Raw genomic sequence first — 15,464 nt, 5'->3', positions numbered from 1 at the left:
TTATCCATAAACCACCCACAATCTACTTAACAGTAACAGTAACTGGGAGGTATTGAGACTGTAGCTTTAAGTACTGGCCTAACACAAAGCAGTCTTTGATGCTCTGCTAGTGCATAGCCCACTTGGCTGCTGAACAACACTAAAGCATGGGCTGCAAACATGTAACTGGTCACATTGGAGCTCTAGTCTGTGTCTTAATCCTATAAAGCCAGATTAGTTATAGGGGTCTCAGTAGGAACTGTAAATGAGGTGGTTGGTATACATGTTTACAGGCAGAAGCCAAAGAAAAGATAGGATGAACATTCTTATTATATTAACAGAAGTATTCAAACACAATGTATCATCAAGAGTTTTTGAGACCTCTTCTAAAATCACAATTCTGTTCCCAAAAGTAAAAACAGCACCAAACTGGAGTCGTATAAAGTTCGCTACCATTGGAGCCATGGAGACTATGCCAAACTGTCTGGCAGTGTGGCATGCTAGCCTGGATTTAGTACATGTTATGAGAATGTAGATGCGTAATGCTCACTGTAAAGTTAAATAAAGTGGAAAAAAAATCATGGTCTGGACTAGAAACACTGGTTCCGGCTAAAGATAACCTTAACATTATAGCATACAATGCAAAGATAATATTCACATTTGCACAAAAAAATCAAATAAAGTCTTCACTTAACACAACCTTTAGGAATGTGTGCCTTTCTACTTCATGAGAAGATTTGTATGTATTAATATACCACTGGGCTGCAAATAATATTGGATTTCAAAGAAAATATTTGAATTTATTGCATATTTATTTTACAGCAGATTAGTGGTACATAATTAGTACAAAAGAAATGGTATAGGTAAAGATAATATAATAAGGCAGTAGAAACAGGATGTATAGGCACACTAAGATTTGTATACAGTTTATCACTGGGTAACTGTATTTGACAGTAGCTAGTAGGCAACCTAATTTAGAAATAGACCGTTTAGACTCTATAATTAGCATGGTTTATTGTTCCCAGGATGCAAAATGCTGGGAACTAATAAAACTCGCTAGGGAACCCAAACCATTACCTAGAGACAATAAATAGGAATGCTTATCTAGAACATGGCTGTCCAGAAAAATATATGGGTCTCCAACTTCTCAGATGCTCCTCTTACTTCTTTGGATTACACATCATTATAATGTGACCACTAGAACAGTTGAACGGCACTGATTTAGGACATATCAGAAAGCATAAAGGGAAGCACTAATTCTGAAACATATACTACAAGGACATGATCAGGGCCAGAACTAGAGGTAGGCAGAAGAGCCACCTGCCTAGGGTGCAATAGTGAGGGTGATGGTAGACAGATACCTCTTCTGCCTACCCCCAGTCCGTACTTCCCACCTCTGATATTATTACTCATGCATGCATTTACACACGGGGGATAGGAGGCAAGAGGGGAGGCCGGGTTGCCTAGGCCCTCCTCTGGGCGTGATTTTTTTTTTTTACCAGTAAAAGAAGAAGAAATACCAGAGAGTGTTTGTCTGCTGATAGTTGCCTCTCTGTTTTTACAGTGTAATTTTAACGCAGTGTCTGTGGATTCTAGATGCCCCAGTGAAAGATATATTTTGTACAAACAGTGGGCTCATCCATTTAGCATTTTAAAGTTCCAGCCTCTGGATCTTGTAAGGTGAGTTTAATAACAGTAAATGTAAATAAAGATTATGTCTAAATTCACCATTTTGAAGTCTTATGTTCAACTCCTGTGTTGACAAATGATATTGAAGTATTTGAAATCTAGCTACTTTTAGTTTTTGAGCATTTCCTAGTAATAAAAACATGCAAAATAAAGGGAACTGATAAAATATACATTCCCTGGACCAAGGTTTCCCTCTTGCTTACATTTTTTCAAAAACAAAGATAAAACAAATTTTTAAGTCATCTCTAATAAAATAGTAACTGAAATACCAATATTTCCTTAAGTATATAATAATGGATATTGATCAATACTCATTCAACAGCCCAATGTTTGACTTGTGTTAATTTATTATATGTACTTGCAGACAAGTTTTTGTTTTGTTTTTTTTGTAAAAAAAAAAAAAAGCCCTTATTGGACAAATGTTGTTTTCATGGTTTGTGCAGACAGCACCAATTTTTCTGGTAAAAGCATTTATTGGACAGTCTGCATTTTATTCCTTTTGGTGGTGAAAGACCTCTGGGCATAATAATTAATAAATGTTGAAAGGGGAGTACACACTTTAAGTTTCCAGTTTAATAATCCATTATATACAATTGCATACAATTTTGAAAACAAGGAGTTTTAGTTAAATGTTTATGATCTTAAAGCTAAGCATGTCCATATTTTTTTTGACTTGTGTGAGCCATAACCACAACTGTTATTGACTTGCATCAGTTACAGGCCTTAGCACTTTGCATCCTAAACTCTTCTCTGAACACAAAGTTGATTTTAAAATGCCACAAAACCCCACAATTGGCATAAGCAGACTTAAAATGGCAAGAAAATGTTACTTTTTAACTCTACACTTTTTAAATGTATACTTTAACTGAATGCTTGGAATAATAAGAATTTTTTTTTTTTGGACAGAAAATACTATGGTGAAAAAGTAGGAATTTATTTTGCTTGGCTTGGTTTTTATACCCGGATGCTGATAGTGGCAGCAGTAGTAGGAGTGGCATGTTTCCTGTATGGAGTGAAGTCTCAGGAAACTTGCACTTGGAGGTGAGTCATCATTCATCTAAATTGGACAAAATTTCCAGTGAATACATTCATATAGTATACAAGGGGCATGAATATCTTGTAAATTATATCCTTAAAAACTTTGCTTTGTGCTGTCATCAGTTATAATACATGCTTAGTGATTATTTATGCCACATAACTCACTGAAACTTGTGTATTATATAAAATACTCCCTGTTTTAAGATATGAGGACATTAGAAGACACATTGGAGTTCAGTGACCTGTATAAACTCGCTCTTTAAGGACCAGTAACACCAATGTTTTTAATAAACAAAATCTGCATATATGCTATTAAAAATGATAAACAAGCTCATATGTAAAGCCCTGCTTCATCTAAATAAACCATTTTCATAAAAATATACTTTTTTACTATGTGTTATTGGGTACTCCTAAATTGCCATTTTAAGATTTAGGGCCGCCTCCTGGGATCATATGATTCCCAGTGCACACAAACAAGCCAAGGCACACATACATGCTAGGCCACATCAGCTATTTAATGGACAGAGTTCTGCCTATTGCTTCCACACTTCTTCCTGTTACAGTTAGAGCTGCATTATTTCTGGGCATGTGATCTCTGAGGGAGCACACAGCCCATCACTAAATGGTGGCAAGGGGAAATATTTACTGATATGTATATATTCCAGCTTGGTGAGATTTTTTAATAGGTCACATAACATAATATAAACATTTGGTTATGTAGTTTTTCTTTAACATAATAAGTACATCATACTGCCCCATGGTGGTTATGTAATAAAAGTTGCTTAATTTGTCCAGGCGCAGTAAATAATAACTGGTTACCTGTTTTAACCCTTTCCCTGCCATGAACGTAGGTACTACGTTGCTTTATAAAAAGCAGTTTCCTGCCAACACTGTAGTACCTACGTTATTTCTGCCTATGCGATTCTCCCTGCACCGGCGGCAAAAGCCACTGGTGCAGAGAGACAGATGTGCCCCCAACCCCTTCGGCAACGAGCCGAGGGGGTTGGTCCTGCGATGCGATTGTCGCAGGACCATCCTACAAGCAGCAGATGCTATCGCATCTGCTGCTTGTACTGCTTCCTACTTCCCCCCCAGCGCCGCCTCCCACCTACTTCCTCAACGACTGCAGCATGGAGAAGCAGGGAAGCGATCTGACCTTCAGGACAGGTAAGTGTGATTTTATTTTTATTTATACACACTTTGGGGCACATTTATTAACCCACGAATCCGAATTGGAAAAATTCCGATTGGAAAACGAACATTTTGCGACTTTTTTGTATTTTTTGCGATTTTTTTCGGCGCCTTTATGACTTTTCGGAAATTGTCGCGACTTTTTCGTTACCAATACAATTTGCACGAAAAAACGCGAGTTTTTCGTAGCCATTACGATGTGCTCGTATCTTGTCGCGACTTTTTCTTATTGAGCGCTCGTAAGCGGCGGGCGAAACTTTCAGACTTAGCATGATTTTGGAAGCCTCCCATAGGACTCAATGGCACCCTGCAGCTCCAACCTGGCCCAAGAAAAGTCACCATACTGAAGCTTGAATGAATCCAAATCTTTCGTACCCGGCGCGAAGGCTACGAAAAAGTCGCGACTTTTCGCGGAAGTAGTAACGCTATGAAAAAATCGCCAGATTTTGCGCAACATTCGGAATGGCAACGAAAAAGTCGCAACAATTTTCCGAAAAATCCCCAAATACCAATCATTACGAAAAAAACGCAATCGGACGCATTCAGCCCGTTCGTGAGTAAGTAAATGTGCCCCTTTTACACACACTTACATACAGTTATACACACATACAACACAATTTAGCACAGGTTTTTTTTTCCCACTTTGCACACTTATATACACTTATATACACACTGTCACGCAACATTTACATGTGCACAGGTATACACAAACTCACAAAAACTTTTTTAATTTTACATTTTTTTCATTTTATTTCCCCCAAAAACTGTTTATTTTGACAGCGTGACTATTGGATCAGATATTCTGACCACTAATTATGCTGGTTATGGTTTTCTGGGGGTCTCTGTATAGTTAGGGGGTCTTACGGCACATAATACCCTGTCAGGGTCAGCTGTGTGCAAAAGCTGAGTTGGCGAGAAATCCATATGCGCTATTTTCATTTTGGGTTCAGTACACACCACAGACTTTGGTATATCTATATATATTGGGCATCAAACTGTTCTGTAGACCAATGGTGATTTGCCATTGTATGCAAGAAATTGGGTGAGATAAATGCGGCAAACTGCAGTATTTTTATGCGATTTTCTGAAATGTCATAAAAACCACTAGCTTTAGGAAAGCTTTGCAGATTGGTACTTTGGTGTAGAAAGGACTCTTTACCCATGTTAGATTTTTCAGAATGTGTACTTTCCAAAAATATAGGGTTTTTAGGGGTCACCCTACATTTCTGCAGCTTCTACCCCTCATAAAACTGCCGTGTGTTTATGAATTAGGTAAAGATAAGCCATGACATTAGTGTGCACAAGGTATATTTGGGGGTCTCTAAGTGCCATGTGCTTTGATAAACCTATGTACAATGGGCATCAAACTGTTCAGTAGACATCTGGGGTTCATATTTAGGGTGTTTTGTCTTGGTACCTAATGACCTGTAGAAAATAAGATGCTGCAGAGTGGAAGTTTTGAGGTGATTTTTGGAAATGCCATAAAAATCGTCAAACTTAGGAAAGCTTTATGGCTTGGTACTTTGGAGTAGAAAGACATGGGTACCCATTTTAGATTCGGGGGAATGTGTACTTTCCAAAAATATATGACTTTCTGGGGTGAATGTACTTTTTACTAGCATTATCCCACATATAATGATGTAAATGTGTTGATCTTGCAGAAGCTGAAATGATAGATCATATGGGTGAATGTTCACATTGGGGCCCCTACATGCCACATATTTAGGTAAACCTATACATATTGGGCATCAAACTGTTCAGTGGATCCCTGGCGTTCAAATTCAGGCTGTTTTATCTTGTTATCTAATGCTATGTGGGAGATAAGATGCTGGAAACTGGAAGCTTTAAGTGGATTTTTGGAAATGTTATCAAAATTGACAACTTTAGGAAAGCTTTGCAGCTTGGTACTTTGGAGTAGAAAGACATGGGTACCCATTTTAGATTCGGGGGAATGTGTGCATTCCAAGAATATATGGGGTGAATTTACTTTTTACCAGCGCTATCCCACATATAATGATGTAAATGTTGATTTTGCAGAAGGTGAAATGACAGAAATGACAGTACATATGGGGGTATGTTCACATTGGGGCCTCTACATGCCACATACTTAGGTAAACCTATACATATTGTATATCAAACTGTTCAGGGGACCCCTGGCGTTCATATTTAGGGTGTTTTATCTGGTTACTTTATGACCTTTAGGAGTTAAGATACTATAGATTGGAAGCTTTGAAGCGATTTTTAAAAAATTTCACAAATTTTGATAAAAACCAATAACTTTAGGAAAGCATTGTGACTTGGTAGTTTGGAGCAGACAGACAGCTGTGCCTAGTCTGGATTCCCCAGCATCTGTTATTTCTAAAAATTTAAAATTTTCTGGGATAAAAAGTATGCAGCTTTCTGAAGCAGTGTTTTGGAAATTTGGTAGTGTACTGCTGGAAGTTTTTGACCTATACAAGTGAGAAATCTCCATAAAACTATATATATTTGGTATTGGCACGTTCAGGAGACCTGGGACTTTCCAAATCAGGTGTATTTTCATGCATAAAATAATTTTTGTTTCTGGTATATGTGTTTATATTATGGAAAAAATTATTTTTTTTCATTTTTTAGAAATTTAGAAGCCTGTATCTTGTTACAGAATTGGAATTACACAAAAATTCTACCATATTTTAAAAGCTTAGGTCGTCCTGAAAAAAACGATATATTGTTTTCCTGGGTAAACTAAAAGTCCCCCTGAGGAAAGGCCCCTAAAGTGAAACGTTGCAAAATGTTCAAAACCTGTCTGGCAGAAGAAGTTCCGCTTTGTCCAAAACGGCTGGCAGTGAAAGGGTTAAAGCAAGCATCTTATTGGTTGCTATGGGTTACTGCTGCTGGGCAAGGTTAGTGCCTTTTATTAAGTGTGGGGTGGTGGACATTGCCTGGTGCCCGATCGCCTTTTTTGGAATCTTTCAGCAAATTAGATGGCGCATTTTGTAAGGGTAATTAGAGGGTGAAGCAGCTGTAAAATGTATGTGGGAGTAACATGTACCTGCTATTACAGCAATGTAGAGGTGAATTATGTGTTAAAAAAAAAATCTGTGTTACTGTTTCATCCTTGTGCTTTTATATTGGCTTAAAACTCTATATTATAATATCTATATAATTATATGGATATATAATATATATCTATATTATATATAATATATATATATTTAATGCACAAGAGTCATGAATATCCTGTTTATTATATCCTATAATGTTACTTAGTGATGTCTTCAGTTATAATTGTTGCTTAGTGATGTAATTTCAGTCACGTGACTCTTGTGTATTATAATAAATAATGTACCCCTAATGGAAAATATGAGAATATTAGAAGTTACCTCAGAGTTCCATGACCTGTATAAAAGCACTTGGCCTTCAGCCTTGTGCTGTTATATGGTTGTGGAACTCCTCAGTGACTTATAATATCCTTATATTTTACAACAGCTTGTACACTGTATTCACTATATATTTAACAGTAACAGGTACTGTATATTATTGATATTTTAGTTACATAGTTACATAGTTACATAGGGTTGAAAAAAGACCTGTGTCCATCAAGTTCAACCCATCCAAGTAAACCCAGCACACCTAACCCACACCTACCAATCTATACTCACATACATAAACTATAAATACAACCACTAGTACTAACTGTAGATATTAGTATCACAATAGCCTTGGATATTCTGATTGATCAAGAACTCATCCAGGCCCCTCTTAAAGGCATTAACAGAATCTGCCATTACCACATCACTAGGAAGGGCATTCCATAACCTCACTGCCCTCACCGTGAAAAACCACCTACGCTGCTTCAAATGGAAGCTCCGTTCCTCTAATCTAAAGGGGTGACCTCTGGTGCGTTGATTGTTTTTATGGGAAAAAAGAACATCCCCCAACTGCCTATAATCCCCTCTAATGTACTTGTACAGAGTAATCATGTCCCCTCGCAAGCGCCTCTTTTCCAGAGAAAACAACCCCAACCTCGACAGTCTAACCTCATAGTTTAAATCTTCCATCCCCTTAACCAGTTTAGTTGCACGTCTCTGCACTCTCTCCAGCTCATTAATATCCTTCTTAAGGACTGGAGCCCAATATATAATATTTGTTACTTTTTATACTCGTGTAAAAAGATTGCATGCTCCAACTCCCCATTTTCTTTCTGCTGAAATCATCCAGACCATTATAAACATTATTTCAGAAAAGAGAAATTGCAGATTAATCTTAAAAACATTTTACTATTTATCCGTGTTGCTTCTACAGTTAAACTGAGTATATACTATATTGGTGACAGTATGTGGTTTGTTTCAGCAAAGAAGTTTGTGATCCCAGTATTGGAGGAAGCATCATTATGTGTCCACAATGCGATAAAGCGTGCAATTATTGGTATCTTAATATTACATGTGAATCTTCAAAGGTAATGTACGTTAATTGCATGGTATCTTAGTATTTATTATTTTTAAACTATGATGTTAGATAGTTCAATCTCTCCAAGCGAACCCCAGTGAAAATATAGAGACTTATACCGACCTATCTATACACTCACATATATAAACTATATATAGATTTTAGTATCACAATAGCCTTGGATATTACGCTTGTTTGTGAAATCATCCAAGCCCCTCTGCATTAATAGAATCTGCCATTACAACATCACTCAGAAAGGCATTCTACAATCTCGCTGCCCTCACCATAAAAAAACACCTACTCTGTTTCAAATGAAAGTTTTGTTCCTCTAATCTAAATGGGTGGCCTTTGGTGTGCTGATCATTTTTATGGGAAAAAAGAACATCCCCGTCTTCCTATAATCCCCTCTAATTTTTTCCAGAGAAAACAACCCCAACCTTGACAGTCTATATAGACTGTTATAGAATGGGAGGTTCTAATCAACTTTTCAATTGGTCTGCATTATTTTTTTTTTTTTTTTTAATATTTGCCTTTTTTTTAACTCTTTGCAGCTTCCAAATAAGGGTCTCTCACCCCAGCAGCCAAAAACTATTGCTCTGTGAGGCTACAGTTTTATTGTTATTGCTACATTGTATAGCTTATTTTTCTGTTCCATTCCTACCCTATTCATATCAGTCTCTCAATCAAACCACTCTTTGTAATACAGGTATGGGACCTGTTGTCCAGAATGCTTGGACCTTGTGTTTTCCGGATAAGGGATGTTTCCGTAATTTGGATCTCCATACCTTTAAGTCTACTAAAAAGCTTTTAAACATTAAATAATAATAGGATTATTTTGTCTCCAGTAAGGATTAATTTTATCTTCGTTGTGATCAAGTACAAGATACTATTTTATTATGACAGAGAAAAAGGGAAATCGTTTTTAAAAATTAGAATTATTTGCTTATAATAGAGTCTATGGGAGATGACCTTCCTGTAATTCGTAACTTTCTGGATAAAGGGTTCCAGATAATGGCTCCCATATCATTATATCCTTCCAACATGGGAGCCCAAACAATCCTATTGGGTTTATTTAACATTTAAATGATTTTTTTTAGTAAGCTTGAGCTATGGAGATCCAAATTAAGGAAACATTTCTTATCCAGAAGACCCTGAGTTCTTAATAAACTTTGTTAGATAAATAGGTAGATTTTGCAGCTGTAATTCCTTTAGCAGAGTTGCTAACAGTCTTTCTAGTGAACAGACATTGGCATATGCACTTGTATATGTTTATGAAGTAAAACAAAGCAGTAGTTGCACACTTTTGTACTGCAAGAGGGGGCTTACCCTATTTATAATCACCAGTGCGTCATTAGTGTTTTAGGGGTTAAACCCCACAAAACTTGTGGGGCACAGGTGGTAATAAATAGGTTAAACTTCCCTGTAACAGTTTAAATGTGTGGGACTACTGCTTTGTTTTACTTAATAAACTTCCCCATGCTATAGCAGCTGTTTTTCAGTGTCCCTTATACCTTTATCACCGTGCACTTTTCAGTTCTTTATAACAAAGCATTGCTTTGTAGTTGATCAGTCAGTCACTGCAAAACCTTTGTCTTTTTAGCAAGGCGAGCATTAAATTATAAAGTCAGAGACACTGATAGCTGCTCTTGTAGTGTGGAGAAAGCCTAGTGGCACTTTCACCAGGAAATAGCAAAATATAAAGTGAGTATTTGGTCCACAGGCTGTAATTTCACTGTGACAACGCTGAACTACTAATTATTGCTGCACTTTTTTGAATGATTATTCACAATTTTTATGAAAATGCTAAATGTTGTATTTTCTTCTTATAGAAACTTTGTATATTTGATAGTTTTGGAACACTTGTGTTTGCAGTCTTCATGGGAATATGGGGTAAGACAATCTTTTATTCTTTATTTTGAGATTGGACACTTAATACACTTGTGTTGGATACTGCTGAAGCGCTGGGGCACAGATGACCAAATTGATTTGTAAATTTTACTCATAAAGGCCACAACTTCAGTTACACTGTTTCATTTTACTGATGGTGGACAAAAAGGAAGTTGCTAGCAAATAATTAAATCCCCTCATTACTATGTTGTATCATAATTACATTTATTAAAAAGTTATTACATGACTGGCCAGCCTACTAATACATACAGGTATAGTACCCATTATCCAGAATGCTTGGGACCAAGGGTATTCCGGATAAGGGGTCTTTCCGTAATTTGGATCTCAATACCTTAAGTCTACTAAAAAATCAATAAAACATTAATTAAACCCCATAGGATTGTTTTGCGTCCAATAAGGATTATTTATATCTTAGTTGGGATCAATTACAAGGTACTGTTTTATTTCTACATAGAAAAAGGAAGTCAGTTTTAAAAATCTGAATTATTTGATTAAAATGGAGGCAATGGGAGACGGGCTTTCCGTAATTCGGAGCTTTTTGGATAATGGGTTTCCGGATAAGGGGTCTGATACCTGTACTATACTTAAAAACAAAAGAGTCACTACCAACACCACATAAAATTCTAAATATATAGTAAATCCAGGTTAATTTAAAATGTATTATGGTCCTTATATCAAATGATGGGAGGACAGTTGAAGAGTGGGGGAAAGCACTATTTTAGAAAAAGATATAGGCATAATATATTGAAACAATATAGGCAATAAGAAATACAGCTTCTGTTCAATCCTAAATTATTGGAGCCTAGCAGGGTCGGACTGGGCCGCCGGGACACCGGGAAAAATCCCGGTGGGCCCCGGCGGCCCCGACCCTTGCGGCGCTCCCCCTGCCCGACCGCTCCTGCCCCGACATGTTATATTTACGCGCTCTGGGAAGGACGTCAGGTGGGGGGCCCTGCAAAGGGGGGTTGGGGGGGGGCCCTGTGAGGGGGGTTGGGGGGGGGGACGCTATGGTCGCGGGCCCCGGTGGGCCCTCCACACCCCAGTCCGACCCTGTAGCCTAGACATTCACAAGAATAAATGTGTAGATTGCTGTTGTATCAGTGCTGGGCATCTACTGTAGTATTAACTTCACTTGGTGAGACTGCAGAGAGACTGGTGCCTATGATTGTTTGTAACTATGAGTTCATTGTGATAGTAGGAAAAATAGTAACAGAACGTAACTCAATGTGGTGGTGCTTTTGTCTTGGCAGTCACTCTGTTCCTGGAGTTCTGGAAGCGCAGACAGGCTGAGCTAGAGTATGAGTGGGACACTGTTGAATTTTTAGAACAAGAAGAACAACCTCTGCCAGAATATGAGGCAAAATGCACACATGTAGTAAAAAATCGCATAACTCAGGTACTAAGTATACCACATACATGAATAACATACTCTTAATATCACTTAATTGTAAACATTTCCTTGATTCTTAGAATTTTTGACATTTCCTTATATTTTCTTGCAGCAAGAGGAGCATGTGCCTTACACAGCCTTTGGGAAATGCCTGAGAGTGACTTGTTGTACAAGTGCTGTTTTTTTCTGGGTAATATCTTTTGTTTATTAGTGATTTCCTTCAAGTTTTTTAAGTATTGGTAAAAAAATCCTAGCCTCCTCAGCCAGCAACTATGGCAACTATGGAGTTCTAAGTCTGTTTCTTCTCAAGGATTCTCTTAGAAGGGTGACCCTAAAGGTGTCCATACACGGGCAGATTTCAACGGCCGATTCTGGCACTTCAGTTCAGCAGCTTATCCCCGTTCTCACAAGACGAGCGAATCTTCCCATGTATGGCAACCTTTACAGTCTTACATTTGTATATCTATAATCATAGAATTTGCAAAGAGACCTGAATAAATGACCAGGGCTTGAACATTTGGCGAGAAGACTTCAGACAACTTTGGAAAATGCAGCATTGCTTATCTTTCCCACCGGCGATACACATTATTGCCAGTGGGAAAGCATTCTGGGGAGATTTGTCGCCCACAGTAGCTCAGATTTAAAAACAGGCGACAAATATCTCTGTGTGCTATCACCCTAAGCTTTGGTCTTACTTGCATGCAGCACCTGATAACATAATATTCCTGTTTCTTGTTTTTTACTTTTTCTGACTTCCAAGTTAGGTTTGCTTGTTCTTATTCTGTTGCACAAATATTTTTCCTTCACAAGAAAAGACAGCCGCAAGATTAATATAGAATGTTATGATACAGGGAATTACAGGTTCCAGTTGCCATTGTCTGGCTGGGAATCTTGGGAGAAAGCAAGTAACATTGTTTACAGTCTTCAGCTGGAGATATTTGAATAGAAATATTATTGCTTGCTGTACAATATTTAGACAAACAATGTTTTTTTGTACTTTCACAGATCCTGTTGATTGTTGCTTCTGTTGTTGGGATTATTGTATATCGACTTTCTGTTTTCTTGGTATTTTCTGCCACATTGCCACGAGCTGTGAATGGAACAAATGTAGAAGCAATCCAGAAGTACTTGACTCCACAGACAGCAACAACAATTACTGCATCAATAATTAGTTTCATAATTATTATGCTTCTAAACATGCTCTATGAAAAAGTGGCTATTATTATTACAGATTTTGGTATGTTTTCCAGAGTTCTTTTTGATTAATACAGGTTTTACTTTCACCATGACTTTGCCATTTATTATCCACCATTTGCAGTTTAAACAGGCCCCCATATAGACATATGGTTTCACATTTGTGGTACACGGGCTATTCTTAATTTTTTTACGACAACTTCTAAACTTATGGTGTTATGTATTAAAATACACTAAGGGGCACATTTACTAACCCACGAACGGGCCGAATGCGTCCGATTGCGTTTTTTTCGTAATGATCGGTAATTTTGCGATTTTTTTCGGCGTCTTTACGATTTTTGCGTAAAAATGAGATTTTTTTTCGGCGTCTTTACGATTTTTGCGTAAAAACGCGAGTTTTTCGGCGTCTTTACGATTTTTGCGTAAAAAGGCAAGTTTTTCGTAGCCATTACGAAAGTTGCGCAAAGTCGCGATTTTTTCGTAGCGTTAAAACTTGCGCGAAACGTTGCGCCTTTTAAGTTTTAACGCTACGAAAAAGGCGCGACTTTGCGCGCAAGTGTTAACGCTACGAAAAAAACGCAACTTTGCGCAACTTTCGTAATGGCTACGAAAAACTCGCGTTTGTACGCAAAAATCGTAAAGACGCCGAAAAACTCGCGTTTTTACGCAAAAATCGTAAAGACGCCGAAAAACTCGCGTTTTTACGCAAAAATCGTAAAGACGCAGAAAAACTCGTAAAAAATACGAAAAAGTCGCAAAATGTTCGTTTCCAATCGGAATTTTTCCAATTCGGATTCGAAATCGTGTCTTAGTAAATCAGCCCCTAAGGCTCATATATAAACATTGGGCAAATTTGTACCTTGGCAAAATCCATAGCAACCAATCAGTGAAAAGTTGAACGATGAAAATAAACATCTGATTAATTGCCATGGCTTACTGTTCAGGTGCAAATTTCCTCAATAAATAAATTACCTCCACCAAGTTTGCTCAGGAGCAGTAACCCATAGCAACTAATCAACAAGAAGCATTGACTGCTTTATTGCTTTTTCTATATAAACCAAACAAAAAGAAAAAAGACATGAACATTGCTATACAGTTGATTACAATAATCAATAGCAGTGCGGTGTGGCATCGTCCCCCCAACAGTGCTAGGCTGCCCGCACTGGGAGGGAGCCCTCGGTTCGGGCAGCCATTTTGTGGCACTCATATGCGCATAAGGGCTCTGGCACACGGGGAGATTAGTCGCCCACGACAAATATGCCTGTTTGCGGGCGACTAATCTCCCCGAAATGCCATCCCACCAGCGAAAATGTAAATCGCCAGTGGGATGGCATACGCGGCGGCGCGATTTCAGTAAAATCACGGAAGTTGCCTTGAGAGGAAACCGCCGCGTATGCCATCCCACCGAGATTTACATTTTCGCCGGTGGGATTGCAGTTGATCCACATAATGAGCAAGTGGGGAGTCTCGCTCATTATGCACATGCACACTAAATAGCATGGCCACCTGCAAACTATTGTTTCCCCCATAGAGTCCTAGCTCTATTAACCGGCACCTCTGATTGGAAAAGCAGTTTTAACATGTGCCCTAGGTGCCCTTTAAAATTTTCGTTTCCAGTAACCTTATATTTATACAATATAAGTGTAGTATTAAAAAGTAGTAAAAATAAAAATAGTAACCTTTTGTCTTTATTATAAAGCTTTATTGAAACCTGACTGTTAAACAAGTCATAAGCGTCATAAGAGTTAATTTGATCACATGACTAAAAATGTTTTAGTATAGTTTTGTAAATTCAATTTATATAACAAAAAATACCACATTCAAAGCTCTTAGCACTAAAAAAATCTGACCCTCAAGAAGTTGGATTTTCAGTAAAAAGTGATGCTAAAACCTGTGAGTGCAATTTATTGATTTATTTTGTTAATTAATATTTATAGTCTATATTGTACCTCCTATTGTAAAATATAAGGATAATACAAGTCACCAAATAGTTGCCTGACCATATAAAGCACAAGGTCGAAGGCCAGTTCACAATAGAGGGTACTTTTTTTTTTTTTTTTTTTTTTTGGTAATACACAAATTTTAGTGAATCATGTGACACAAACTATATCACTGATTATAACTAACAGTTCATAGAAGGCTAATAGTTAAATATTGCCCCTTTTCTCCCCAGAATTACCAAGGACACGGACAGAATATGAAAACAGTCTGACCACAAAGATGTTTCTGTTCCAGTTTGTCAACTACTATTCCTCTTGTTTCTACATTGCATTCTTCAAGGGAAAGATTGTAGGGTACCCAGGGGATCCAGTTTATTGGTTTGGAAAATATCGCAATGAGGAGGTAAGCTTTTTTGTAAAACTAAATACCTGTATATGATGCAGTTGAGTTATTAAAACATTATTATTTAACATAACAGGCATTTTTTCCATTATTATTTTTAGTGTGATCCTGGTGGGTGTCTTCTTGAACTCACAACACAGCTGACGATTATTATGGGAGGAAAAGCCATTTGGAATAATATACAGGAAATACTTGTACCGTAAGTATCTACTCGCTTGTGTTTTCAGAAGTGTACTATGAATTGAAACAGCAGAAACATTTGTTAAAAACATTCAAAATTCAAATAAAAAATATTCAATTTTCT

General features: G+C 37.5%; 1 protein-coding gene across 3 annotated transcripts in view; it reads left to right on the top strand.

Annotated features, from left to right (window-relative positions):
* The window catches only part of ano6 (anoctamin 6), a 98,891-nt gene that overhangs the window by 73,396 nt on the left and 10,031 nt on the right, over positions 1-15,464 (top strand). For all 3 annotated transcript variants that reach the window (XM_012959928.3, XM_012959927.3, XM_002932807.5), the window contains exons 7-15: positions 1,544-1,659; positions 2,575-2,709; positions 8,230-8,335; positions 10,155-10,215; positions 11,484-11,629; positions 11,736-11,813; positions 12,629-12,860; positions 14,991-15,160; positions 15,262-15,359. In XM_012959928.3, the coding sequence (XP_012815382.1) occupies positions 1,544-1,659; positions 2,575-2,709; positions 8,230-8,335; positions 10,155-10,215; positions 11,484-11,629; positions 11,736-11,813; positions 12,629-12,860; positions 14,991-15,160; positions 15,262-15,359 (1,142 nt within the window). The remainder of the gene's footprint in view (positions 1-1,543; positions 1,660-2,574; positions 2,710-8,229; positions 8,336-10,154; positions 10,216-11,483; positions 11,630-11,735; positions 11,814-12,628; positions 12,861-14,990; positions 15,161-15,261; positions 15,360-15,464) is intronic.

The sequence above is a fragment of the Xenopus tropicalis genome, chromosome 3 (genome assembly GCF_000004195.4).
Source record: "Xenopus tropicalis strain Nigerian chromosome 3, UCB_Xtro_10.0, whole genome shotgun sequence".
Lineage (NCBI taxonomy): Eukaryota > Metazoa > Chordata > Amphibia > Anura > Pipidae > Xenopus > Xenopus tropicalis.
Note: the sequence above shows the minus strand (reverse complement) of the source record. Positions and strands in the feature narration are given on the sequence as shown.